At 20.9% G+C, this 27,041-nt stretch overlaps 6 protein-coding genes across 9 annotated transcripts in view; 2 read left to right on the top strand and 4 right to left on the bottom strand.

Annotated features, from left to right (window-relative positions):
• Positions 1–1,702: 1,702 nt before the first annotated feature.
• LOC122714480 (rho GDP-dissociation inhibitor 2) lies at positions 1,703–3,542 on the bottom strand. Its single transcript, XM_043935841.1, has 4 exons — positions 3,444–3,542; positions 2,619–2,807; positions 2,312–2,536; positions 1,703–2,050 (listed from the first exon to the last, which is right to left on the bottom strand). The coding sequence occupies exons 2-4, from the start codon at positions 2,800–2,802 to the stop codon at positions 1,851–1,853; spliced, it is 609 nt and encodes a 202-aa protein (XP_043791776.1). The 5' UTR covers positions 2,803–2,807; positions 3,444–3,542; the 3' UTR covers positions 1,703–1,850.
• A 464-nt stretch (positions 3,543–4,006) lies between these two features.
• LOC122714454 (dynein axonemal assembly factor 5) lies at positions 4,007–7,322 on the bottom strand. 2 transcript variants are annotated; one of them, XM_043935785.1, is made up of 6 exons: positions 6,392–7,322; positions 6,084–6,320; positions 5,833–6,028; positions 5,354–5,660; positions 4,328–5,252; positions 4,007–4,247 (listed from the first exon to the last, which is right to left on the bottom strand). In XM_043935785.1, exons 1-6 carry the CDS (start codon positions 7,095–7,097, stop codon positions 4,111–4,113), a joined length of 2,508 nt encoding a protein of 835 aa, XP_043791720.1. In that variant the 5' UTR covers positions 7,098–7,322; the 3' UTR covers positions 4,007–4,110. The 2 variants fall into 2 exon arrangements, with proteins under 2 accessions (XP_043791720.1, XP_043791722.1); XM_043935787.1 differs by having other exon boundaries at positions 4,178–4,243.
• A 213-nt stretch (positions 7,323–7,535) lies between these two features.
• LOC122714541 (phosphoribosyl pyrophosphate synthase-associated protein 2) lies at positions 7,536–10,095 on the bottom strand. 2 transcript variants are annotated; one of them, XM_043935968.1, is made up of 5 exons: positions 9,874–10,090; positions 9,378–9,786; positions 9,038–9,310; positions 8,791–8,937; positions 7,536–7,867 (listed from the first exon to the last, which is right to left on the bottom strand). In XM_043935968.1, exons 1-5 carry the CDS (start codon positions 9,948–9,950, stop codon positions 7,709–7,711), a joined length of 1,065 nt encoding a protein of 354 aa, XP_043791903.1. In that variant the 5' UTR covers positions 9,951–10,090; the 3' UTR covers positions 7,536–7,708. The 2 variants fall into 2 exon arrangements, with proteins under 2 accessions (XP_043791903.1, XP_043791904.1); XM_043935969.1 differs by lacking the exon at positions 7,536–7,867 and adding an exon at positions 8,479–8,608 and having other exon boundaries at positions 9,874–10,095.
• A 3,716-nt stretch (positions 10,096–13,811) lies between these two features.
• Positions 13,812–19,552, top strand: LOC122714539 (DNA replication licensing factor MCM4-like). Of its 2 annotated transcripts, XM_043935967.1 has the most exons (9): positions 13,812–13,942; positions 14,127–14,253; positions 14,365–14,687; positions 14,991–15,877; positions 15,948–16,267; positions 16,608–16,885; positions 18,563–18,963; positions 19,028–19,238; positions 19,351–19,552. In XM_043935967.1, the coding sequence occupies exons 2-9, from the start codon at positions 14,154–14,156 to the stop codon at positions 19,444–19,446; spliced, it is 2,616 nt and encodes an 871-aa protein (XP_043791902.1). In that variant the 5' UTR covers positions 13,812–13,942; positions 14,127–14,153; the 3' UTR covers positions 19,447–19,552. The 2 variants fall into 2 exon arrangements, with proteins under 2 accessions (XP_043791902.1, XP_043791901.1); XM_043935966.1 differs by lacking the exon at positions 13,812–13,942 and having other exon boundaries at positions 14,006–14,253.
• A 1,548-nt stretch (positions 19,553–21,100) lies between these two features.
• Positions 21,101–23,867, top strand: LOC122714437 (ras-related protein Rac1). Its single transcript, XM_043935757.1, has 3 exons — positions 21,101–21,665; positions 22,082–22,469; positions 22,572–23,867. The coding sequence occupies exons 1-3, from the start codon at positions 21,631–21,633 to the stop codon at positions 22,725–22,727; spliced, it is 579 nt and encodes a 192-aa protein (XP_043791692.1). The 5' UTR covers positions 21,101–21,630; the 3' UTR covers positions 22,728–23,867.
• LOC122714435 (exocyst complex component 7) overlaps positions 23,827–27,041 on the bottom strand; it is a 5,781-nt gene continuing 2,566 nt past the window's right edge. Inside the window, exons 3-7 of the mRNA XM_043935756.1 lie at positions 25,662–26,200; positions 25,025–25,576; positions 24,725–24,959; positions 24,382–24,651; positions 23,827–24,155 (exon numbers count right to left, since the gene is read on the bottom strand). Of these exons, the coding sequence (XP_043791691.1) occupies positions 23,884–24,155; positions 24,382–24,651; positions 24,725–24,959; positions 25,025–25,576; positions 25,662–26,200 (1,868 nt within the window). The 3' untranslated portion in view covers positions 23,827–23,883. The remainder of the gene's footprint in view (positions 24,156–24,381; positions 24,652–24,724; positions 24,960–25,024; positions 25,577–25,661; positions 26,201–27,041) is intronic.

Here is a 27,041-nt window from a genome sequence, read left to right as displayed (position 1 = left end):
ATATTATATTATATATTATTTCAAAGAAATTTTTTCTCCTTTCAATGTATTATATATAATTCTTTTTTAAATTATTTTACTAATTAAATTTTACGTCATTTTATAAATCCAAGTAACAATTATTTACTAACATGAATATTTATTATAATAATTTATTATTATTAAATTTTTGTTATAATATAAAATATGATTATTCTAAAAGAAACATCTTTATTTTGCAAATATTTATAAAATCTTAATTACAGTATCTCTAAGAGACAGAAAGAATTCATAAGATTTGATGAACTTTCTATATGCACAACGTTCAATACCATATATAGTTACATAAAATATACTTCATTAAAATGGAATATCGTAATGAAATTTAATAAAATATAATTACAAAAAATTTATTAATATTCATTTTCTTATTGCTTGCTCTTTTCGAGATTTTACTTGTGTATAACCTTAAAATTACAAGTTTAAAAAAAGCATCCAATTCTAGACAATAATTTTAAACGTATTTTTAATGTATTTTTTACACATTCTTAATCAAAATTCGTTTTTCAATTTTTTGGTTTTAAAAAATTATTTGGTTTTAATTTTTATTAATCTTATGTTTCTTATCTTCTGTTATATCATTATTAATATAGTGTAATATTAAACAGCAAATAGAAAAAAAATATCAATTTTAGTTCATTATTATTCCTATAGAAAATATAAATGATAAAAAATTTGACAATATTTTTTATAATAACATTTTTTTATAATAAATTTGGGTCCCTTTAATTAAAAATTTAATATTGTATTATACATAATTTCAAAAAGGGATTCATTAAATGCATATCATATCATATATAGTATTATCATATTATTATATTATGTATAATAAAGAAAAATAGAAAAGAAAAATTTTTATACTAAATTTGTCTTTTTTAAACTATAACTGGAAAGCTTCTTATTTTTATTATATTTTACAATTATGATTGCAATACTTATTGCAATTCCTATTAATTTACATTATAAAATTACTTCTAAACAATTATACTTTATAAAAAAACTATTACTTTATATTATAAATTTTAAAAAATTAATTTATGATTTAAATTTATAATTTCGTGATACATAAGTGATCATAAAACTTTTATATTATATAGAAAATTATTTTATGTTTCAAAACAATTTAAAATTGTATAAATATAATGAATATAATTAAAAGTAATAACAAATACATAAAAAATTAGATATTTAGAGTGCACCATTAAAATTTTCTATATTAATAATGTATATATGCAAATTTAATTTTTTCTAATCTCAAATTTTTAACTTTATATGCTAAAAGATAAATTACTTAAAATAATAATTTTTTGTCATTAATTTTCGTTAGTGAAAATATATTAAGAAATTTGAATCAAGAGAGAATAATCTTCAGTACAAATATTAATAATATAATACTAAAGAATCTTAAGAAAATTTTTAAAAAGTGTGTACAGATAACAACAGTATAAAGGCAATTCAATACTGATTGATGTGCACAATTTAAATGATTATAAAATAGAATCTACATGATTAGATATGTATGTGTATACACGTATTTACATATACATGTATATGTAAATATATATGCACGTATACATATTTTTGTATGTGCGTGTATATATGTATATATTCATATACACAATTATTCACTTTTAAGGTTTACGATTTAAGAAAAGTATCTAAATAAATATCAATGTTACTCTTTCTCTTATTACTTAAAAAATACAGTTATGGCATCGCAGTATGACTGAATATCTATAAAAATTAGAGTTCCTTTTGGCATTCTTATTTTAATTGCGATCGTTGTACAGCTTCCTATTATGAAAGAAAGTTTATTCTTTCCAGTCTTTCTTAATTTCAAATGACCACTCCCACTTAAGATGTTCATGTTTGTCATCATCAGTAAACAAGGAGCTTACACTATAAGAGCCACGTGCCACTTTTCCAGCTGGTGCATCCTCTGTTGGAGTAGTATATGATTGAATTTCTGTTTTTGGTGGATAAGAACCCACCATATGCATCATCTTATCCACTAAAAAGATAATATGATAAAAATATTAACAATAAACAAATTAGACCTATATTTATAATAATTAATATAATATTTTAAAGATACCTGTAACACCTAGGAAAGAAAGCATTAAAGAGAGAAATATAAAATTAAAATTATAATTTAAAATATATTAATTAATAATTCAAAATAAACATAATTTAAAATATTGAGTTAATATTGAAAATCTTAAAATATAATTAATATTTTTAATATTAATATTATTATTTTATAAAAATTTACCTGGTACTCCAAAACGATAAGTTTTTTGAACATATTTTAAACCATGCACAATTTCACGTTGAACAATGAAATCAATTCTGATTCTATAACTGACACCTTCTTTTATTACAAATGTTTGTTTTTTTAATTGAGATAAATCACCTGTTAAATCTAATTCCATATCTGGTCGATCTGCTACACAAAGTGCTAATTTTTTTACTATTACTTTTCTAGGATCATTTGGATCTATAAAATTTTAAACCATCATCATTTTTATTTATTTATTTTTTTTAAATAATTTATTTTAAATATTTAATGAAATACGTACCTACAACAATACCTCCAGATTTGGCTTCTCCTAAAAGTGTTTCTTTATATTTACGTAAACTTTCATCTTCTTTATCTGTTTCTAAAATTTGTTCTATTGTTTTTTCTGGAGGAGGTTTGTAATTAGATTCCACTTCCAATTCTTCTTCTACAGAGTCAACGTGATCAGTATTAAGTTCTGACATATTTACTAATAACAAAAATACATTAATTAAAAAAAATATATTAAAATATTATATATATAAAGAGTTTCAATAATTATTTTATATTATATTTTAATATTATATATTTTGATATTATTTTGATATATAATAAATATTTATGAATATTTATTTAATAAAAATATTTTAAGTTAAAAATTTATTACATTATGAAAATAATAGAAAATTTAATTATTAATTTCAATTAATAGTTAATAAGCAATTTAAATCTTAAAAATAATTAATGTAACATTATAATAATTTTATCTATAACTAATTTTCAAAATTCGAATATCAATACTTATATACATTCTGTGACGTATATAAATCACCATATAGATATGCTACTAGAAAATATTTTTAGAAAATTCAAATATTAAAAAATTAATTGTAAATTATACATATTTTATATTTTCTATACATTTTTATAATATTAACAAATTAAAAAAAAATACTAAATAATTATTCGATTAAAATAATAGTGAATAATATATTAAGAAGATAATGAGAAAGTGACAGAAAGGTAAAAAATGTTTAGATAGATTTATGAAGTTAAAAATGTTTATAAAAAATATTTTATAGTTGAAGAAATAGAATATTTAAGCAATATGTGTGTGTGTACTTACTATAATTATAAAATAATAAGATGAAGCTTAGAAAATGAAAACTTGCACAGAATTATTGGCAATTCCTTAATCCTGTTTGCCACCCCTTCTATGATTTGCTCTGAAAGCGGAAGACATGGACAATATGGCGATTCCAAAAGGGCGGGTACTTCCTGTTTTAAGTTTTTGAGGTTAAGTTTTCCTTGTATTTATTTGTTATAATAATTTTGAAAAGAAATAATATTTTATGAAAAAGGAATATTTTAATTTTATTAAATTTATTATTTTAATTATCCTAATTTTTTATTTTTTTAAATATTCAAAATTTCTTATGAACTTTGTATGTTCTTTAAATTTATAGATTATTTTCCCGCGTTTTTGTATAAATAAGTTTGTTTTTATTTGTTAATGTATTAAATTAAATAACAAATTTTATACGAATTAAATACTATTATATTATATCATTTGATAAAAAATATTAATTAATTTAACCTTAAAATTAAATATATTAATTAAAAAAAATTATTTTGAATAAATTAATAAATTGTTAATATGAATTTATAATAAATAATATAATATATATATATATATATATAATAATATTTTATTTGATATATTAATATAATTATACATCAAAACTAATGAATGTATTATCTAACACAATATTTATCTATGATAACTATCAATTTTACTTATTTCTTAAAATACATTGACAATGTTTTATTAATATCTCTATTCCTATTTGATTTCTAAAATTCATCTTACACTTTTGAAGTTTTTGATATAATAATTCTGGGTGTACTTTGGCTAATTCTTTTAAACTATCTAAAAAACATTTAATAAATAAAATATATTATAATGTAATTTTACATTGAAATATATTTTTGATTTAAATAATTTACTACCTAATATAATATTTCGAAATTCACTTTCTGGATCGTCCAAATATATTATAATTGTAGTATATAAAGTATCTATATGTCCTTTATTAAAATGTAAATCATAATTCTTAGGTATTGCATTCCAAACTTCTGTTAAAGCTTCTAATGATATTAATCTAACATCATCACATCCATCATCAAGTCTTTTTAGAAGTACAGGATATATTTTATGTACATATTCTTCTGTGAGATGATCAAATTGTTTTCTAATACACATTATTAGATACATAGCTTGCAAAGAATAAAATCTACTTTTCTTAGAATTATCATCTGCAAGACTAATTAAAATAGGAATTATTTCATCAAGTATTAAACAAATATTTTGTTCATCACAATCTATAGTTTCTTTCATTATAGAATCTTTTTCATATTTATCTAAAAAAATACATAAACAAGAAACTGCTGCTGTACGTATAGCTTCAGCAGTTTTTCCTGCACTCCAAATTAATCCAGGAAGTATACAATCTTTCAAAAATTGATTAGAAAATTTCAAATCCATAATTTCGCTTAAAGATCCCTGATTAAAATATTCTGATAATAAAATAAAATGTTTCAATCTCAATTCAGGATCAGCATCATTTGTCATAGTTTCTTTCAAAATTGGTAAAATAATGTTTATATTATAAGCCAAAATTTGTTTCATATAAATTAAACATGCACAAAAAATTTGAGATTCTGAATCATGAATTGACCATGATTTATAATCAGAAAATATTGAAAATAATTGATCAATATTTTCATAATAAAATTCTTTAACATTATCAAATGAATTAATATTAGCAAGAATATTTAATAATTTTTGTGCTTCTAATTTTATCAAATTTTCTTGTGTCATAGATAAGACAGTGAATATTATTATAAATAATTCCTTTGATATAATTTTACAATCCTAAAAATTTTTAAATATATTATAAATAACATAAAAAATTTAAAACTTAAAAATCTCTCTAAATAAACAAACAAGTAAGAGTAACAAGTAACAAGACAAACCTCTTTACATACTGAAATTAAAGAAGAGCAACAAGAAATTATTTGTTTTTGATATGTTCCTTTTTTACTTTGACAGATATATGGCTGTTGTAAGAATTTTCCAATATTTTCTAATAATGGAAGGAGCATACAACGTTCACTACTTTTTAAAATTGCAGAAAATACTTTTAAGTGACCTACAGATGGAATTTCTTCAAGAGTAGGAATTATCAAATTACAATAGATTTTTGGTGATACAAAATATCCTAAATATTCTGCTGCTCTTTCTATATTTTCTACAACTCTATTATCTTCATCATTACAAGCTCTAATAAAAAATTATATATCTTAGAAATATAATTATAATAATTATTTATATAATAATATAATTATTTTTATTTATATAATAATATAATTAATTATATAATAATATAATTATAATAATTATTTATTAATAATTAATTTTTTTTAATAATGTATAATTTAGTATATATATTTACCGATACATAGGAGGTAAAAGTTTTCCAATATGTTGTATTACATCTTCTTCTATATTTAAAATAAATACACAAAGTAACTGTGCAGTTCGTACTCTTATGTCTGCAATCCAATCTTCTAATTCTAAGCTAATTCCATTTATCAATTTACTGAAACATTGCTGTGCTATCATACGGCATCCTAAATTTGGTCTAATAACTGCAAAAAATTTATAATAACATAAATATAAATATCTATAATATATTATATGTACCATTAGGATAATGATGAGGATTTTTGGTAAGAAAATCCAATTTATTTTTTAATTTTTCATCATTTTGATTTTCTTCTATATACAATTGTCCTACAGCATCCCAAAAGGTAGCACTTTTTTGTCTAATTTCTTCTAATTCATCATGAAGACCTGTTAAAAGTAATGGAAGAATTTTGTGCCACCAACTATATCGATCTCTTAATTTCAAAAGCCAACAACCTGATACTTCTATTACCGCTGTGAATAATTTTAATAACTTATTAATAACTTATTAATATTTATATATATATATACAAATAATGAAATACCTATTCTTACAAGACCATTTTGATCAAACAATCGTCCTGCTAAAAATGTAGTTACTTCTTCTATAGACTTATTAGTATTCCCATATAGAATTAAATCTCCTATTGTTTTTACAGAAGCAACTCTAATTCTATAGTGTTGATGTGTAAAATTATTCAAAATTGGTTTTACAAAATTTTGAGATTGTATATAGAAATATCTTGATAAGTTTTTTGCAAATTCAGATATACAATCACAGCTTTCTCTTTTAACAAGTGGATAATTATCTGCTACAGTTTGTACTAAGATTTTTGTCAAATCATCAATATATGATGCTAATAAATTTTCATATTTCAATATTATTATTTTTAATAATATAATGCACTTTAATCGAACTTCTTCTGAAGTTTCTATTTGTTCAGAAGAACCTAATCTTTTAGATAAAATTGGAAGTAAATACATGATATATTTATCATTCGGTTTTAAATTAATTATAAATAATTTTATAATTTCCAATGTTCGATCACGACACTCTTCTACAGAATCATTTAAAATTCTTAATAATGATTTATTAATAATATCGAATAATTGCAATATTTCATTTTCAGATTGCTTTAATTCTAATAATTTAAAAATTTCTTTTAAACCTTGTATTCGTCGTTTTTTTACTTCTGATTGTAACATAACACAAATCCTAGTCAATTCATAATTCGGAGTTTCCACAGACATTCTAAGAACTTAAAATATTTTAAAAATTTTAAGCAATTTTAAGAGATTGTTTGTTGACTTTAAAATTATATTTGATCTGTTGTTATAGCAACGTTTTTATTGATTTATTTGCTTTAATCCAAATATTTAGTAACCATGTATACATATATAATAATCATATTCAAGTTAAAAGAAAAAAAAGGCTTTTCTTTTACTTTTTATTAAATTTTCGTTATTATACACTAAAATAATGTTTATTACTCCATCTTTAAATATACTTTTCAAGTATGCAATATAAATCTTGTAGGTTTTATAGATCAAAATATACAATTAAAATGAAAATCAAAATTTATATATATATATATATATATATATATATATATGTATACACACATATATATATTACATAAACTTATCAATTATCAATTCTAAGCTACATACATAAAAACTTAAAAATGTATATGGAAATTATGAAGCAATTTAATTACTTCTAATCTAAATTAAATGAGACTAGCATGATCAATTTTTTTTAAAATAAAATAATAAACAAAATTCGATAGATATGTTTTGTATATGGTCCTTGAATGTAGAAACTCTCAGTATATTTAAAATGTATTATTTCATCATAGTTTCTAATCTTCTAAAGTGACATTTTTAAATAAATATGACATAGATTCTTTATTGTGAATACGCCTAATAGCCTCTGCCAGCAAAATACTGATATCAACAGTCTTTATTTTTGGACACTGCATTTTTTGAACATCATGAGGAACTGTATTTGTAACAACAACCTAAAAATAATAATTATAGATTTAGTTTTAAAAAATATATAACAATGTTTGGTTAAATTTTAAAAAAATTTTGAAGACTCATTTCCAAGTTTCTTCTATTCATGTTTCAAACTTCAGTTCAAAATCAATAAATAAGAAAAGCAAGAAAAGTAATAAAATAGTATATAGTACATAGTATATGGTTATATACTATAACCATATATATATATATATATACAGAACAAAATCAAACAGCAATGATCAAGAATCGCAACTTCAAAAAATTTTTTATTATCATCAGAATATGAATAATTATTCAATAAAAAAAACTTTCTGTAATTTTAATTTTGTCTTTACGAAAAAATAACAATGAACAGCAAAGATTTTTCTATTTAAAATGAATTCAAAAAACAATAGAAATCAGATTAGTTTTATTAGTAATCAAATTATTATTGATAATTATTAATAGTATTAATTTATTATCTAAATAATAAGATTAGTTTAATTTAAATATCGTATTTGAATTCATTTTAATTGAAAAATATCAACAATACATTGATATTGTTTTCATAAATCTTTTAACAAAAACTACAAAAAGTAAAATTTTCTTTATTACATAATTTTTTTATCTTACAGCATTTTTTTAATATGCCAGTTCTTGATCGCTGCTCAATGTACTATTTATTTTATTTCTTCTAAATATCTATTTTTATATCTATTTTTTCACTTTATCAAATTAAACTCACTTTGTTGAATTAATTCCTGGAAGAAAAAATATTATCAAAATACACTCATTAATTTTAATGCTGACTTTCGAAAATTTTAAAATTTAACCAATTACTATTATATATACAAATATATATTCATATGCATGCATATATATATATATATATATATATATATATATATATATATATATATATATTTAAATAGATATAAAATACCTCATCAATTGGGGATTCTTCTATTAATCTTGGAGCATCAGAACTTAAGAGTCCATGTGTAGCTAAAACATAAATTTTATATGCTCCTCTTTCTTTAAGAACTTCTGCTGCAGCTACATAAGATTGAACATCATCTATCATATCATCCTAAAATATAAAATTCTTTTCATATAATTGATATAAATATATAATTATATAATTTCTTTATTTTTTAATTTTTATATATATTATTATTAAATTTACATACCACCATAATAGCTATACGCCCACCTACATCTCCCACAACATTAATTGGAGGTTTTTCTTTAGCAGGATGCATTGGAACACCAACACCAACTTCCATTGTTCGTGAAGCTAATGCAGGTGGAGAATAACGTCCATCGTTCATATCCGATTCTGCTTCACGTTGCTCTCCATGAATTACTGCTATTCCTAGACGTAATCTTTCTGCATAACTAGTAGCCTTTTTTGCACTACCAGGATTTCTTGCAACTATCACTGAATTGTGATAGTCTGGTATCTGATTAAATAAAATTCAAAATTAAAAAAATCTATAATGGTTATTTTTAGTGGTATTTTTTACATACAGATTCTTGAATATACTGCAATAAAAATGGACTAGCTCGTAAATTATCGACTGGTACATCAAAAAATCCTTGAATTTCTTTTTGATGCAAATCCATTGTAATTATATGTGTTAAACCACTTTTACAAAGCATTTTTGCTAATAGTTTAGAAACTATACATCCTCGTTTACGCATTTTGCATTGTTTTGAATAAGGTAAATATGGAATGACACCAACAATATTTTTTGCTGAAGAAGTTTTACATGCATATGCCATAATCAGAAGCTCCATTATATTATTGTTTACATCTTTTGTTCCTGTTTGTATAATATAGAGATCTTTACTTCTTACAGAATCTCCAATTTCAACCATAGTTTCACGATTTGACTTATGATATACAGAGCATCCTCCATGTTTAACACCTAATCGACTATAAAATAAAATAGTTAATATAAATTAATAAATTAATAAATTATTATTATATAAATTATCATAACATATATTTATGAAAACCTACTTGGCAATAAGATTAGCCAATTCTGGATGGGAATTACCCGCAATGAGTACAATATCTGATGATACAGGTTTGTCCATAATATAATTGTGTTTAAAAATAGAATAATATATATAATTTATATGACTTTTTTTTTAATGTATATAGAAAAAAGTATTTTATTATTTTAAAAAGATAAAAATTTTAATAAGTAAATAATTATAATAATTATAATTTAATATTTTAAAATATTTAATGTAAATACTTTATAATTTACACTGATATGATAGATTATATGATAGATTATATATTTACATATATTAAATTACGAATTATAAAATATTTTTGATAATAAATTAAATTATATTTTGTTCATTTATATATTAATATTATACAATGCTAGTGATAAAATATCATTAACTATATATTTAGTTTAAATATATAAGTTAAATTCTAAAGTTAATCTAATCTTCTATATTTCGTTTGCGTTAGTATTTTTCGTCGATTTATGGCTTCTTGAACAACTGCTAAATTTCAGAAGTACCAACTTATATAAATATTTAATATTGAAGTATAATTTTTATTATTGATTCTATAATTTTATAAGTAATTTTTAGTAAATAGATATAACTAAATAGTTAGTGTTTGTCTTTTAAGATACATATATTTCTTGACATATATATAATGTGTATACGCTTTATTTCTTTTAATTTGAGTTATTCTACTATTAAATAAATAATATTAAATAAAATATTTAATATGATATAATAATATAATATATAATAATAATACTCTCTTTCTTAAAAAAATATTAATATAATTAAATATTTAATTCATATATTTTTATTTTTAATTCATATTGTTGCATATTGGATATTATAATAAAAAATGCATATGCATATATATTATAACTTATTTTATTCTAAAAATTATGATTTTAAATGTTTTATCAAAATATATACATACATATATATAACAAAATGTGTAACAAATATTAAGAAATTAAAAATCAGTATTTTTAAGTTATATACATGTATATAAATAAACACGTAGCACAAAACAATTAATCGAATTCATTTTTTTTTTTGAACATCGAATTTTAGCGAAATTTTTTGTTTCTTAAAAATTAATATTTAACATTCTTCTATATTTATTCAAATATGTATTCAAGTATGTAACAAAAATTCATAAAAAAATAACAATTCGTAAATAAAAAACGTATTCATGAAATAAAAATATATAACTTATATATGATTTACATATGATTATCAAAAAGCTATCAAAGCTGGCTAAATTTTAAGAAAAATACTCAAATTCTTATATTTTTTTATGCATTTTTTTAAAATTAAATTTTGATGTACATAATCTGAAATGATAGAATGAATTATCAAAATTCATTAATTTAAAAATTATTTATATTTTTAGGGATTTTTGTGATGATATGTATACTATAATTATTGCCTTTGGTATTTTTGTTATTCAATCAGATTGGATAAAAATCCAAATGGCATTATATTATTTATAAAAATTAAAAAAAAATTGCGATTCATATAAATTTTTTTTTCTAAAATTTAATAATGAAAATAATAAAATATTATATATAATAGATTTAAATATTGGAAAAAATTTATGTAATAAATTTACATTGTATTTTATGTAATAATTTATAAATTTAAAAGTGTAATAAATTTAAATTTTTCATTTTGGATATGTATCCTAAATGATTCATTCATAGTGAAAAATGTAAATTTATATTTCATTTAAAATAAACATCTAAAATAAAACCAATTTTTATTTTTAATGAATAGAATAACGAAATATCAATAATTCTAAATTTGTTCATTAACAAATGAATAACTGTTTAGATAATATGTATTTTTGTTGTAATTGTACACATAAAAATTTAAATTTGCTTTAATTTGATACTTATTATTTCACTAGTTAATATTTTGAGAATTAATAAATTAAATTCAATTATTGATTGATAATAAATATTATAAATTTCAATTTTTATTTTTTGATTATAGATGAATCATTTATGATGAATATCCAAAATAAAAAAATATAAATTCGATATATATAATATATAATAAATAAAAATAAAAAATGAAAGATAATGATGAAAATAAATGATTTCTTTAGTTGATATATTTTTTATTTGTTGAATATTTCATTGTCTGCATGTACGAATTAAGATCGCAAGCAAAATTAAAAATTGAAACATATATGAATTTAAAATTGGAAATAAAGCAATTATATTCATTTGCAATGATTTAATTTAATTATTATTTTTTTATTATTTATTTTCTATATCTAACTTATAAATAGTTCAAAAACAATAATGAGATTAAAAATAATAATTTTTTTTGCGAGAATTTTAATAATATCACAAACTTATATACTGTAGAAAAAAATTACAAAAACATGGTAATTATTTTTCTAAATAAAATAAAAAATAAAATAAATAATAAAATAAATAATCTAAATAAAAAATACTTACATAAGTTTCAGAAGTTTAGTTTATTTAAATATTCGTAAGAATTTCTTTCGATACGAGTTATTCTATACATTAAATTAATTATTTTTTATTATAATTTTTGAAATTTTGTTGAAATTGAAATAGATAATAGTTCATATGAAAATAAAAGAGTTTTGATTTATTATTATTTTTTTAATTTTGAAATTTTTTAAAATATACAATAAATTTTTAAAAATTTTCATAAAAATTACATTCGTTTATATTTACATACAATTTTTATTTCCATTAATAATAATACATTAATAATACAATTAGATATTAAACACAATTAAAATTAAGTACTAATTCTTTTTCTTTTTATATTTTATTCATAAAAGATTGATCTTTTTATTAAATTTTTTTATTTCATGCATAAATTTATATTTCATGCATAATTTATTTTGCAATATATAAATAGAAAAATATATTCAAATCTTAAAAATTAAAAAGAATTTATAAATTTCATTTTTTTAATTCTCTATTATTTAAAAATTAATTTAGGATGATCGAAAGAATAAATAAATATTATAATATTCGATTCATATATATTCATGTATATAAATACGCATTCTCACTTGATCGATCAATTTTTTTGGCAAATTTAGAGAAATTGAGTGATCTTTGTCATAATAATAAAAAAAATATTTAAAAAATCAATTTATTATTGTAATTATATATATATCATAAATATTTAAAATATTCTATTTATAATTCTATGTATCTATTTCTTTGTCAATAATAGATAATGATTTTTTTACAATAATCTTAAAATATTGATTATTATTTTATATATATATATTATTTTATCTTAAAATATTATTTTTTTATGATTATTGTAAAGCATTATTAATCATAAAATATCATAAAAAGATAGTTTTATTTAATAAAAAGAAGAAAAATGGCAAAAATATTATAAATGTTAGGATATTTTTGAATTAGTTTAAATAATTGAAGCATATATTTCCAACATATAAATATTATAAAATTACGTTGAAAATTCATTTATATTGTTTAAAAATATTTTTCAGTAAAAATTATAATTATTTTAGTATGAAATAACTTATAATTAAATATTAAATTAATTTTTTTAAAAAAACATTAATTATATTTTGTTTTATCATGTTTATCATGAGCATCAATCGATAAAATTTATAGTCGAATTAAATTAAAAAATTAATTATAAAAAATCACAATTGATTAATTCAATAATGAACTCATTTATTCCTCATTGAATATTTATATAAATAAATTGAAATAATGACTATCGACTAGTGTTTCGATTATGTAGTTATTCCAAATTCGACTCATACATTTCGCTAGTGTATAAAATTTTTTATATTGCAATTTACAATATAATTATAAATTAATTTAATTTATATGCAAAAGTTTTTTTACGTTATAATAAAAATCATAATTAAATAAGATAAAATAAGATAAAAAAATCATGATTTTTATCATATGACTATTATGCTACTAAATCAATATTATGATGATAAAAATCATACTATTTAGTATCATAACCTTAAATCACAATTTACTAACATAATACTCATATGAAAATATAACTTAAAATAGGTATAAAATTAAAAAAAATATTTAGTTGTTAGTTCTGATGTTTCTGATTGGCTATAAATCACATGACACTAAATTCAAATTATTATTGGCTGAATTAAATAGTTGATGCTTGAGTTTTCAGTTTCAATAATAAGAAATCTTAAGTGCAAGGAAATAAATATTTAATATTTTTTTCACATTTTAGAAACTTTTTAAAGATATATGAAAAACAATGTCAAGTCCTATAAGATTATCGGCTACAGATAGTCCTGGAAGAACTCCTAGAAGACAAATACAAAGTAGTAGATCTCCTTCTGCTTTTGGTACTCCTCGTAAGTATTTATTTTAAAGGTTATTTCATATTCATTTTTATTTATAGTACTAAATAAATGTATTGTATAAACATAATATAAATAAAACATATAATAAATTTTATGTATAAGGTAATGCTGTCCATAATGAAGATAATGATAATGTGGAAACTCCATTAAGATGGGGTACTACTGGTACTACTGGAGGTGCTACAATTGTTGCTTCTTCTGAACATGAAAGTGCTGTTGATTCTGGTGATCATTTTACTGACCATTCTGGTCCAATTCATGGTTCAGAAAGTGGTTTGCAATTATCTTCTCCAATTAATTATGGTACACCAAGCTCATTAGGATCAATTCGAACTCCAAGAAGTGGAATTCGAGGGACTCCACTTAGACATAGACCTGACATCAATACAGATAAACGTTTACGTCAATTTACAATGCAAGAACCTGTAAGTTGATGATGACTAATTTTATTATACTCATTATTTTATTTAAAATAATATGATTTTTTTTTAATATAGATATTGTATATTTTTTAATTTTATATGAAAAATGATTGAAAATTTTTAAAAAATATATTTATATTTTGATAATATTATTTATATCTATATGTCATAAGTTTATTTATTTATTTATTTATATGTCATAAGTTTTATTATAGGATAAATATATAATAAATAAACAATAATATTGATAATGATAGTAATAATATTAATGATAATAATAATAATATTAATAATTTATAAATATAGATTTCAGAAATACAGAATGGTACATCAGAAAGTGATACAGCAGGACCTCAATTGGTTGTTTGGGGTACAAATGTAGTTATAAATCAATGCAAAGAACAATTTAAATTATTTTTTCAACAATTTATTGATCCAAATGCAGAAAATGATGAATTACCAGAAAATATGAATCTATCAGAACCTTTATATCTTCAAAAACTAGAAGAAATACATACCTTAGAAGAACCATATTTAAATGTGAATTGTGCTCATGTGAAAACATTTGATGAACATCTTTATCAACAATTAGTTTCGTATCCTCAAGAAGTGATTCCAACACTAGATATGGCAGCAAATGAATTATTTTTTGAAAAATTTCCAGCAGCAGTTCTAGAACATCAAATTCAAGTGCGTCCTTTTAATGTAGCTAAAATTAAAACTATGAGAGAATTAAATCCTTCTGATGTAGATCAATTAATTACTATACCAGGAATGGTAATTAGAGTTTCACGGTTAATTCCACAAATGCGAGAGGCCTATTTTAAATGTAGTATTTGTGCTTTTACAACTTTAGTAGAAATTGAAAAAGGAAAAACAAAAGAGCCTACAGTTTGTGCACATTGCACTCATAAATATTCTTTCACTTTAGTACATAATTTGAGTCATTTTTCTGATAAACAAATGATTAAATTACAAGAAGCTCCAGATGAAATGCCACAAGGACAAACTCCACATACTACTGTTTTATTTGCACATAATAATTTAGTAGATGCAGTATTGCCTGGAGATAGAGTTTCTGTTACTGGAATTTATAGAGCAGCAACACATAAACCTAATTTTGAACATAATTTTCAAGCCATTTATAAAACTTATATCGATGTAGTACATTTTAGAAAACATGATTCTAAACGGTAAGAAAAATATAAATAAATAAATTAAAGAATTTGTTTTCACTAATCGTTTATTTTAAATTATTTATAGATTATATGATCAAGAGGATGGTAAAGAACATAATTTTACACCAGAAAGAATAGAAACTTTAAAATTATTGTCACAGAAGAAAGATATTTATGAACGATTGGCAAGACATATTGCTCCTAGTATATATGCAAATAATGATGTAAAAAAAGGAATTATATTACAATTATTTGGTGGAACTAGAAAGGCTTCTACTGTAAATGGCAAACATTTTAGACCTGATATTAATATATTATTATGTGGTGATCCAGGTACAAGCAAATCACAATTGTTACAATACATTTACAATCTAGTACCACGATCTCAATATACTAGTGGAAAAGGTAAAAAAAAATAAATATAAAATAAATAACTTATCATAATTAAATATTTCTTATTAATATTTATTAAAAATATATATATTTTTTAATATTAGTGAAATATATATACAAAATACTATTAATTCTAAATATTTTTTTTGATAAATAATAAATATGTGAGAATAAAAAATAGAAATAAAAATTAATTTTTATGTATAATATAATTATTTAAATAGTTTTTTGAAAATTTTTATAATTTTCTTTATTATTAAGATTTCATAATGTTAATATAAAATATAATACTAAAATATAATCTTCATAATATTTATTGTATATATTTTATTTATAATATATTATGTTGTAGGTTCCACTGCTGTTGGTTTAACAGCTTATGTAACAAAAGATCCAGAAACTGGGCAATTAATATTACAAACAGGAGCTTTAGGACTTGCAGATAATGGAATATGTTGCATTGATGAATTTGATAAAATGAATGAAAATGCAAGATCAGTATTACATGAAGTAATGGAACAGCAAACTTTAAGTATTGCTAAAGCTGGCATTATTTGTCAATTAAATGCGAGAACTAGTATACTTGCTGCAGCTAATCCATGTGAATCTCAATGGAATAAGAATAAAACGGTATATTATATCATTTCAAAGAATAAATCATGTACATGATTCATTTACATTATGTACATGATTATTTTATATTATTCTATTATTCAAATTACAGTATATTTTTTATTAATTCTTTCTTTTAATGATCAGTTTCAATTTTTTAACAAATCTATAATTTTTTACTCTTTTCTTTTAATGAATAGAAAATGAAAATTTAGATGAATTTATTAAGATTTAGTAATTATAAAATATATTTTTATACTATATTTAACTATAGAAGTAATAAAACAATTTAATCGTTTTAATAAATAATTAATACATAATTATAGTATTATATAATAATATTAATAATAATGTATATAATATATACATATAAATATAAATATTATAAAATATAAATATAAATATAAATAAAATATAAATATAATGTTATAATAATGTATATAATATATTAAATATAAATTATTAAATATAAATGTAAATAATAATATGTAAATGTAAATATGTATTATAAATATAATAATTTTTTATTTATATAAATTACATATTAGATCAAAAAAATATAAAAAAAAAAAATAGAAAAATGTTCTAGATATGATACAAACTTGATACGAATATTCATTATTATTTTCAAACAAAACGTTAAATATTGAATAACTACTTAATTATTAATATTTATTTATTTAATATTTTATTTATAATTATATTATAATTATAATTTAATAATTTATTTATAGTAATTTTAATTACTAATAAATTAAATTTGTTATTTTAAATATTTATTTAAATTGTAGGTTATTAATATTCATGAAAATATTAAAAACACATTTAAAAACTGAAACAGAACAAAGTTGCTAGAACGAAAATTATATAAATATCAGTTTTATATTAAATTATAAATAATTTAAATTTAAATTAAATTTCTGATCTTATTTTATCTTACGCAAATTTTAATTGCTTATAATTTAATAAATAAACTTTAATTGATATATCAATTTTTTATTTTGACTTCTAAAATCTTTACAAATATATTAACATCTTGTATATATATATATATCTTTTAAAGAAAATAATATTTCACTAATAAAAATTCGAAAAGATGCAATATATCACATATATCACATATATAATATATAATATATATTATTACAAATTAAATATAATAATTTATTCATTATCATTTTCCGATTGTATATATTGTTTTAAGAAATGATAATTATAATGAAAACCTTTTGTAATAAAATTAAATTTAAATAGGAATTTTAAAAATAAACATCATCTAAACTATGTTATTTTGAAGTTGTATAAAAAGAGAATTAAATAGTATATAAATGCTATATATAATAACAAAAAAGAAACTTCGAAAAGAAGAATTGATGAAAAATATACTAATCATTTTTAAGAATTTTATATACTATGTCTTTATCATGTACTAATATATAACAAAAAAATTTCAATTGATTTATTTACAATTGAATATGTTTATCATAATTATCATAAATTACAAATATTTATATTTATATTTATGAATAAAAATATAAATATATTTCATATTACATTTTGTATATTATTTTCATTACATTTTGTATATATATACTTATATATTTATTTCTCATAAATACAAAAAATATTTTCAATTTAATAGATACATTATCATATTAATTTTGTCATAATATTGTAAAATGTATATTTTTTCAGGTAGTCGAAAATGTGAAGTTACCACATACATTACTTTCTCGTTTTGATTTAATTTTTTTAATGTTAGATCCACAAAGTGATACATATGATAGTAAACTTGCAACTCACATGGTATCTTTATATTATAAAACATCAGAAGAAGATGAAGATGAACAAGTAAGCAGAAGTATTATTCGTGATTATATAGTTTTTGCAAAAGAACATGTTCATCCTATTCTTAATGAAGAAAGCCAACAAAGACTAATACAAGCTTATGTTGATATGAGACGAGTTGGAAGAGGACGTGGACAAATAACAGCCTATCCTAGACAATTAGAATCTTTGATACGTTTATCTGAAGCACATGCTAAAATAAGACTCAGTTCTATTGTGGAATTACAAGATGTTGAAGAAGCATGGAGGTTTGTAATAAATAAAAATCATAATATATTTAAATTGTAATATATTTAATTTTTATTAAAATAGGTTGCATAGAGAAGCTTTAAAACAATCTGCAATTGATCCATTAAGTGGCAAAATAGATATAAGTATTTTAACTACAGGTATATCTTCAATAGCTAGAAAAAAAAAGAAGGAATTATATGATGTACTTCAAAAACTTATTGAAAAAAAGGATAAAATTCATATACTTAGTCAACAAAAACTTTTTGCTGAAATAAAGCAATCTTCTGAATTGGTTAGTATATATATATTTTTATAATATAATGAGTTACAATTTAGAAAAATTGTAAGAATTATTAATATATTTTATCTATTGCAAGAATTATTATTACAATTTTGTTTTTTAGTTGATTACCCGAGATATGTTTGAAGATGCTTTAAGAGAGTTACAAGATAATGGATTAATAACAATAATTGGAAGAAGTAGTATTCGCATTTCTTAACTCATTTTTATTTTATATTTTTTCTTTTTTCATTTATTTCATATATTTTGAATGTACTAAATTAAATTCATAAATGAAGAATAAAAAAATATATAATCTAAAAAGAATTTTTATTGTTTGTATTACAAGTTTTTATTGATTTGATATATTAAATACATTTTTCTAATAAAGTAATGTTTTGTTTTGTGTAATATTTTATAATTAATATAATCTTTATTATTATTAAATAGGATTAATAAATTTTCAAAAAATATTTTATTCGCGACTAAATATATTTAAAAAAAAATAAAATTTCATGAAATTTATAAAACAATACTTATATGAAATTATATATTAGATGGATAATATAATTAATAAATAATAATTTTAAAAATAATCGCATAATATGTCATTTAATAACTTTGTTTTCGAAAAAATCGATTCTGAAATTTAAGTAATATAGGAGAAATGTAGAAAATTTAAAAATTTGTCAAATAGAAATATTTGACTATTTCTCTACAATTTTGATTTTAGATATAAAAATTTAATATATAATATATAAGTAATATATAGATATAAATATATAATAAAAGAAATTTTATTATATATTTTTTATTTATTTTTTCTATTATAACAACCTTCTATGAATAATCTAGTCATCCATTCAAGAATTAGATAAATTTTTTTTTATATGAAAACTTTTTAAATTCAATTTTTTCCGAAAGAATGCTTCGAACAAAATATTTTATTTATTTTTATACATAGAATTTTAGTACACTGGTTATAATATCTAGGTTATATGGCCACACCCAGTATCATTACCATATTTATCATTATGTAATTATTAGATGTATAATAAAAAGTTTTTAGATGTACAATAAAATCAATGATTTATAAATTTATATTAAAATATAATAAAAAAATGAATTATATAATATACTAATTATTATTATATATCTATAATTGATCAATATATTTATATATTTTTTTACAGTTTATTAAAATTTCTTTGTTAATATATATATCTATTTATATATAATATTTATATATATAAAATTTTGTAAAAATTTTGTTTTTGTAAAAAAAAATTATTTCATAAATTAAATTTTTTGAATTATTTATGAAATATTGAAAAAAATTAAATGAAATTAAATATATGATAAAAAATTTGTATGAACATGAATTATAATATAATAATCAATATATAATATATATAATCAATCTATTTAATTATTATATATTGTATAACATTGTAAAATTATATTTTACTATTTTACTTAATTTTATTAGTATTAATAAATCATTTTTTGTTTTATTAAACACTGAAATTTAATAAAAATTTAATAAAAATATTTCATAAATAATAGATCTTATAAAAAAATTCTTAAAAAAATTGCAACAAAATAAAAAATTTTCAATTTAAATTGTTAATTATTTTTATTTATATTATATAATTTTATTTATATTATATTATATAATTTTAAAATATGGATCTCAAAATTATCACATTTTCATAAAATTATATGCATACTAATTTTATTAAACTGATGCGCATTCGTTAAAATCCCCTCCAAATATATTACACTGCATTGGTTGTCATTTCAACCATTATTTCATGTATATCTGATCCTCTAGTTAAACGAATTTTTTTTAATTAAATATAATTAATTAAATATGTTTTCAAAATAATATTTATATAAAAACAATAGAAAAATAAAGAATTTACTTAAAATTTTTTATACTTATAGAAGCATCGTTTTGATTATTGTAAAGTAAATAAACTCATTAAGTATATGTTCGTTATTGAGGCCACATATTGAGGTCAGGAGTGCTGCATTCAACGAAAGACCCCCAACTTCGTTTTAAAACATTATAAAACAAGGACATCAAAGATATTATAATATATTTATTTATCCATTTTTTATATTTTTACATGAATATTTATACTTTTTCATCTAACTTTTTCTCTCTTTGTTTTTAATTTATTCATTCTTCCATTTTATGATCTTTTTCTATCTTACATTTGACACTACTTATTTATCTCTCTTACGCCTATTTCCTTTATATATTCTCTCTTTCTATTTTACGATATTTCCATTCCTTGTCTGTCTCTCTTGATCTTTCCTGTTCTGTCGAATCGAACTAGAGTCCCTTCCTGCGAATTTACGTAGATATTTCTATTTGTGAACGGTTCCAACCTTCAGGATGCAAGCTATTAAATGTGTTGTCGTAGGAGACGGGTGAGTATTTTAAAACCTATTGTAATGTTTCGCGATATGTTTGTTTTCTCTATTTTTGATTTATATTACTTGATCAAGAATCATCAAAGTAGCCTTTGGCGATTGGTTTTTTCTGATCAAGAAATATTTAAAAGCTAGTACCACACCCGTTATACTTTTTTGTAATTTTTTTTATTTTTCTATTCACTGTTGAAGGTTAATACAAAATCAGAATAATATAATTATTCTATAATTATCAATTTCTAGATAATTTTTTATTTGAAAGCTTTAACCCAAGTTGTATTATTTTATTATTTTTTATCTGATAATATAACATTTTTATTTATATTTTATTTGTGATTAATTTTTTGTTATCAAAATTATAATGTATTTTTATATAATCAATTTAATTATTTTTAATTGATTAATTTCTACAGAGCAGTAGGTAAAACATGTCTCCTTATAAGCTACACTACCAATGCCTTTCCTGGAGAATATATTCCAACTGTATTTGACAATTATTCTGCAAATGTCATGGTGGATGGTAAACCAATAAATCTTGGTTTATGGGATACAGCAGGTCAAGAAGATTATGACAGATTAAGACCATTGTCTTATCCTCAAACAGATGTTTTTTTGATCTGCTTTTCTCTCGTTAACCCAGCCAGTTTTGAAAATGTTCGTGCAAAATGGTATCCAGAAGTACGTCATCATTGTCCAGCTACTCCAATTATTTTAGTAGGAACTAAATTAGATTTACGCGAAGATAAAGAAACAATTGAGCGATTAAAAGATAAGAAACTTGCACCAATAACATATCCTCAGGCATGTATTTGTTTTATATATTATCCTCTATCTATAATTATAATAATTTTTAAATTATTAATTAATTAATTATTAATTTTATAATTATAATTTATTAAATAGGGTTTATCCATGGCAAAAGAAATTGGTGCTGTAAAATATTTAGAATGTTCGGCTCTTACTCAAAAAGGATTAAAAACAGTATTTGATGAAGCAATTCGCGCAGTATTGTGTCCTGTTCTTCAAGTGAAACCAAAACGCAGATGTTTCCTTCTATAATATTAAATGTCCAACGACGGTGGAGCAAATGTACTATTTTTCCTCCGATCGGACTTGATTGCAGCAGGACATCTAACTTCTATTAAAAAAACCCCGTTATACGGTCCATCTCTCTACAAAGCATCTGCCATAAAAACGCACAAATCAATTTATATAATGCGTATAAACAGATGAAGAAAGAATATACGCAATTTAAGTGTTTTGGACATTAGCTAAATATTCTTGCGAGAGAAAGAAAGCCAAATGAGAACAGAACTGATAATGTACAGTATATTAGAGTGTGTTATTAATATTAGTTATTACATATGAATTATAAGAAATTAAACATTATTACGTATGTGTGTTTATCAGCACACTAAATACTAATCAATTTAATAAAAGAGGTAAACCATTTTATGTAAATTTGCACTGTATATTTCAAATGCAAGAAATATAATTATATTCTCAAATTTTTGATATAAAAAATAAAGAAATTGATTTATTATTAAATAGTATTAAAAATTAATATATTAAAAATTTAATTCTTGAATAAGTTGTTTTCTAATTCATAATTAATTGAAATATCATAAATTGTAAATTTTATCTTCTTTCTGTAAATATGCAGTTGCAAACATATGAAATGATTTTCATTTTTAATTAAATTGATTGATACATACCATGAAATAAGATAATCATGTAAGTCTTAGAAATGAGCGATACAAGTGTGATTTCACTTCTCTATCTCTATCTCTATTTTCATGTTGCTGCAATTTTGCTATAATTAATACGCACAACATGGTTAAAAAGAAAAAAATACGAGAGATAGAGAAAATTAGTACGTATGAATGAATGTTTAAGAGTGCAGAGAGAAAGAAAGAAGGAATTATTCTATAACAAATAATTGTACATAAATGGTAAAAGTTCAAATTGTATTCCTATCATTCTTATTTTACTTGCATAAGCTGCTGAATTTAAATCGGACGTTACTTGTTTTTTATATATATATTATAAATATATATAAAGTGGGGCTGGACCGAGATCTATTTCAATCGTCGCAGATCCACTGACCTGTGCAATCTATCCGGGGAATGGGGATTCAGTCCATAAAAAATATCATAGATATTGTAACTAATATGCTTTATTAAATGGGTGTTTATTAAATTTTTCTACTTATTTATTATGCCGTTGTGTCAAAAAATGTATCAATTAAAATAGATATTTGTTCAGGAGTGTATTTTATATATTTAGCAGGATTCTTAGAAAATGATATTCCTCGATATTTATTATAAAATTTTCTATAAAGAGGAACAATAGCTTGTTGAAGTTCTTTTCGTAATTCTTCTCGTAATCGAGCATCAGGTACAGAATAAGAACGTTGACACTTTGCAACTTCTTCTAATTCTCTTGTAAATCCTAAAAATTTCTCTTTCAAAATTTTTGCTCCTGGTTCTACAAAAATAATAAAATTCATAAATTATTTTTCTGTGCTTACATGATTGATAAACATTGCAATTGTTATATTATATAATTTTATATATTTTTTATATTATTACAAAATATTTTTTAATTTTATATAATTAATTATTAAAAATACTTGATATTATATTTAAGAAAATTTTTAATATATATAGATTTTTTTTGTTTTATATTAAAAAATAATTATTAAAATAGAGACCTGGTTCATCAAACGGTTGTTCGAGATAAGTGCGTGCCTTTGCAAAAGTAGTAGAAACATAATTAGCCTTATCACGTAATAAGAGATCATAATATGTTTGTTCTGCACTTGGTTCTGATAATAATAAAAGTTCCATTAATGAACTACGACGTAAAGCATTTATAACATGATTATGATTGTTTAAACGAAACAAAGCTCTTAATGCAATATCCGAATATGAAGTATCACTTTTACTTACAAGCACCAAATTTAATTGTGCTAATACTTTTTCTAAATATGAAAATGAAAACATTAATTAATTTTATAACATTTTCATATTTGATATAAAGAAATGGATACCAACTAATATAAGTGCCAAGTATTGTTCTATACATATTTTCTGTTTGTTTCATAGATGTTGCACCTTCCATATCAGCACTCCGTCTTAAAACAGCTCCTGCTGTATCTGCATATTCTGCTAATTGTTCTAAAAAAACTAGAACATTACTTGTACTTTCTGCTACAGTACCATCTTTAGGTAAAATTGAATTGGATTCATTTCTGACACTTTCGGCAAAGTCTTCCAATGCTTTTGCCCCCTATATTATTAAATTTATATAATAATTTAAAATAAATTTTAGGAATTGTGTAATATTATACATACGGTTATATTTAAAGTATTAAGCACAGAAGTAAATTTTGATCTAAGAGCATAATCACAACCCTCAACAGTACGTTCCAAGTCTGGTTTTAATTCTCCAAGATGTTTTAAAATAGGAAAAATTACTAAAACCGCGGAAAAATCACGTCTTATAATACATCTTTTAGCACGAGTTGCTATACTTTCTCCATCATGAGCTACAAGATCCATAGCTTCGCGTACTGTAGCTTCTAGTACTTGTGCTTGCAAACTAGTTGGTAAAATTTTAGCAACCAGTGATCGTTCTGCTTGCATAAGTTTATGGAGACCAACTGTTAATAAAAGATAATTTTCCATTTCTTGTTCATCTGGTGCTGTATCCTCTACAGAATGTGCAGATAACTGTGGTGGTGGTTTTCTAGATGTTGTTAAAGATAATCCCAAACCAGTAGTTTGAGAAGCTTTTAACAACATTCTACTAGCTTTTTTTTCTAAAGCATGTTGTAATCTTTTAGAAGCTCTTTTTCCACTAATTTCTTGAATTCCTAATGAATGTCTATTTCCAAATTTTGTTTTCTATAAAATATAATACAATTTTTATATTTAAAATTTTAAATATTTATGATATATACACAAAAAATATGTTATTTAAATTTCTTACTGGTAAAGGACTTCCTGCATGTGTACTGCCACCACTAGCACTCCTTTGATGTTCTTTTAATAATTGTAGAGATCTTAAGACAATTGCAGAACGCACAGATGCATAAATCTTTACATGTTTACGATGTCCTCTCTCTTCTAACCATGCTGCAATTTTAACTAAATCTCCTAAAATACTTTCTGATAATTGACAAAGAGATTGTGGAGCATCCTCACCACTAGTATCTTCATCTGAACCAATTAAATCCAAAAGAACAATTGGAAGAATTGGTTTACTTTGTCTAGTTAAAATGTCATGAAATTCTGCATATAAAGCATCTAAACCAACAACAAATAAACTTGTTACATTTTCTAATTCTACAGAACTTGGATTATTCTTTTGAAAATAACGTTGAGCATTATAAAGACGATTCATTGCTTCTAAAAAATTATCTAATCCTCCAGATCCTCCTGGACCAGCTCGCACTGTAACTTCTACTTCTTGACAGACTCCATAATATCCAATAGCATGATCTAGAGCATTCAATGTCATTTCAATATCTGTAAAGAAAATGATATTTATATTTTTAAAATTTAAATTATTTATATAATTAGAAGTAATAAATATACAAAATATTTTGGAAATAATGGAAGACATTACATATGACTAAATTATCAGGAAAGATTAAATTAATCTTTTTGGGGGGGTCTTATTTTTTTAATATATTTAATATTTCTATTTAAATATAATAGAATTTTCCATCCTTATTTAAATAGAAATAATAGCAAAATTAACAAAAAAAGTGCAAAACATAAAATATTAATTTTTGACTAAAGAAACATTAATTTGGAGTTCTTTATTTTTTTAGTTTCTTAAATTCGTAGTGATAATAGTTATTGATTCAATAATCCATTACATTCATAAAATAAAAAGTCATAAAATAATGAGATTTTCAGAAATCATAATACAAATTGCCAATTATTCATTGGATTATATGAATGTATTCATTGTTTTATATTTTATGAAAAAATTTTGTCATTTATATATCTATTTATATTTTACATTATATACATTACATATATTACATTACTAGTAACTATTAGAATACAAATTGTAAACAAAAATCAAATTTCTTATCTCCACATTTTTAAATTTTTAAATTTTTTATTTCTCAAATAATTCTCATCAAATTCTAATATTGATAGTTATAATGATAATAATGATAATGATGATAATGATAATGATGATAATGATAATGATAATAATAATAATGATAATAATGATAATAATGATAATAATGATAATAATGATAATAATAATGATAATGATGATAATAATAATGATAATGATGATAATAATAATGATAATGATGATAATAATAATGATAATGATGATAATAAT

Source organism: Apis laboriosa, unplaced genomic scaffold (genome assembly GCF_014066325.1).
Source record: "Apis laboriosa isolate Shangri-la unplaced genomic scaffold, ASM1406632v1 scaffold30_cov140, whole genome shotgun sequence".
Lineage (NCBI taxonomy): Eukaryota > Metazoa > Arthropoda > Insecta > Hymenoptera > Apidae > Apis > Apis laboriosa.
Note: the sequence above shows the minus strand (reverse complement) of the source record. Positions and strands in the feature narration are given on the sequence as shown.

Excerpts from the sequence above, each read along its gene's own strand:
- LOC122714480 (XM_043935841.1), bottom strand. The coding sequence starts at position 2,802 with ATGTCAGAACTTAATACTGATCACGTTGACTCTGTAGAAGAAGAATTG. Across the intron at positions 2,537-2,618 it reads ATCTGGAGGTATTGTTGTAG|ATCCAAATGATCCTAGAAAA; the intron begins GTACGTATTTCA and ends AAAATTTTATAG. Across the intron at positions 2,051-2,311 it reads TTATCGTTTTGGAGTACCAG|TGGATAAGATGATGCATATG; the intron begins GTAAATTTTTAT and ends TTATCTTTTTAG.
- LOC122714454 (XM_043935785.1), bottom strand. The coding sequence starts at position 7,097 with ATGTCTGTGGAAACTCCGAATTATGAATTGACTAGGATTTGTGTTATG. Across the intron at positions 5,253-5,353 it reads TAATTTCAGTATGTAAAGAG|GATTGTAAAATTATATCAAA; the intron begins GTTTGTCTTGTT and ends AAAAATTTTTAG. Across the intron at positions 4,248-4,327 it reads ATTTCGAAATATTATATTAG|ATAGTTTAAAAGAATTAGCC; the intron begins GTAGTAAATTAT and ends AATGTTTTTTAG.
- LOC122714541 (XM_043935968.1), bottom strand. The coding sequence starts at position 9,950 with ATGGACAAACCTGTATCATCAGATATTGTACTCATTGCGGGTAATTCC. Across the intron at positions 9,787-9,873 it reads TTGGCTAATCTTATTGCCAA|TCGATTAGGTGTTAAACATG; the intron begins GTAGGTTTTCAT and ends TTTATTTTATAG. Across the intron at positions 9,311-9,377 it reads TGCAGTATATTCAAGAATCT|ATACCAGACTATCACAATTC; the intron begins GTATGTAAAAAA and ends TTATTTAATCAG.
- LOC122714539 (XM_043935967.1), top strand. The coding sequence starts at position 14,154 with ATGTCAAGTCCTATAAGATTATCGGCTACAGATAGTCCTGGAAGAACT. Across the intron at positions 14,254-14,364 it reads TTCTGCTTTTGGTACTCCTC|GTAATGCTGTCCATAATGAA; the intron begins GTAAGTATTTAT and ends TTTATGTATAAG. Across the intron at positions 14,688-14,990 it reads AATTTACAATGCAAGAACCT|ATTTCAGAAATACAGAATGG; the intron begins GTAAGTTGATGA and ends TTATAAATATAG.
- LOC122714437 (XM_043935757.1), top strand. The coding sequence starts at position 21,631 with ATGCAAGCTATTAAATGTGTTGTCGTAGGAGACGG. Across the intron at positions 21,666-22,081 it reads TGTGTTGTCGTAGGAGACGG|AGCAGTAGGTAAAACATGTC; the intron begins GTGAGTATTTTA and ends TAATTTCTACAG. Across the intron at positions 22,470-22,571 it reads CACCAATAACATATCCTCAG|GGTTTATCCATGGCAAAAGA; the intron begins GCATGTATTTGT and ends TTTATTAAATAG.